This window comes from Nannospalax galili, unplaced genomic scaffold, assembly GCF_000622305.1.
Source record: "Nannospalax galili isolate Female #2095 unplaced genomic scaffold, S.galili_v1.0 scaffold300, whole genome shotgun sequence".
NCBI classification, from domain to species: domain Eukaryota; kingdom Metazoa; phylum Chordata; class Mammalia; order Rodentia; family Spalacidae; genus Nannospalax; species Nannospalax galili.
Window position 1 is genome coordinate 1,743,978 of NW_008347322.1, and position 996 is coordinate 1,744,973.

At 48.2% G+C, this 996-nt stretch overlaps 1 protein-coding gene across 1 annotated transcript in view; it reads right to left on the reverse strand.

Moving 5' to 3' along the window:
- CUNH9orf116 (chromosome unknown C9orf116 homolog) overlaps positions 1–996 on the reverse strand; it is a 16,779-nt gene that overhangs the window by 9,944 nt on the left and 5,839 nt on the right. Inside the window, exon 3 of the mRNA XM_029568702.1 lies at positions 698–699. Coding sequence (XP_029424562.1) covers positions 698–699 — 2 coding nt within the window. The remainder of the gene's footprint in view (positions 1–697; positions 700–996) is intronic.

The window sequence follows — 996 nt, forward strand, 5'->3', positions numbered from 1 at the left end:
TAAATATAATTTAGAAAAAAAAAATATATATATACATATCAAGCCAGGTGAGGTGGCTACATATCAAGCCAGGTGAGGTGGCACACGCCTTTAATCCCAGCACTCAGGAGGTAGCCTGGTCTACGAAGTGAGTTCCAGGCCAACTGGGCTACATAGTGAGACCCTGTCTCGAAAACACACACACCTGTATCAGTGGCTGTATTAGTGGTGATACTTTAAAAAAATACCCACAAGAACTTATAAAGAGAAAAGGTTTATTTGAGCTCTCATGTCTAGAGTTCCAGTTCAGGGGTTCCAGTCCAGCTTTGGCTCTCAGTGGGAGTTCTGGGTGACAGTGATTGGGAGTACATGGCAAAGCAAACTGCCGGGATCGGGAACCAGGGAGCGGAGCACAAAGAAGCTTGGACTTCAGGGCCTCTCAAGGACGCCCTCCCAACAGCTTAACAGCCTCCCATGAAGTCCCACTTCCCACAGGGGATCCTAGGGACCCAGCCTTTAACACATAGACCTTTGAGATCACTCATCCACACCATAAGCAATGAGTCTTAATCCTGGATGTGGGCCAAAACCCCTTGTAAAGTGCTTAAAAGCCTGCACCACCAGCCCAGTTGAGGCCCAAGGCTCTCAGCTCTTGCTGAGGGTGTGGTAAGGCTACTGTGGATACAGGTGAGACAGCACCATTAGATGACCTGGAGACTTCTGACCTCCCCCGAGAAGGACGTTACCCTAGACAGGTGACCTGTTTTCAGACCCTTTATCAGGTCACCTGATGTTTTCTCTCTCTGGCAGGAGGCATCTTGCAAAGAGAAATGAATTCAGCTGGGCATTATTGCACACACCTTTAGTCCCAGAACTCTGGAGGCAGAGGCAGGCAGATCTCTGTGAGTTCAAAGCCAGCCTGGTGTACATAGTGAGTTCCAGGCCAGCTGGGGATACAGGGAGACCCTGTCTCAAAAAAGACCAAAAAAAAGAGAGAAATGAATTCAGAACATTTTT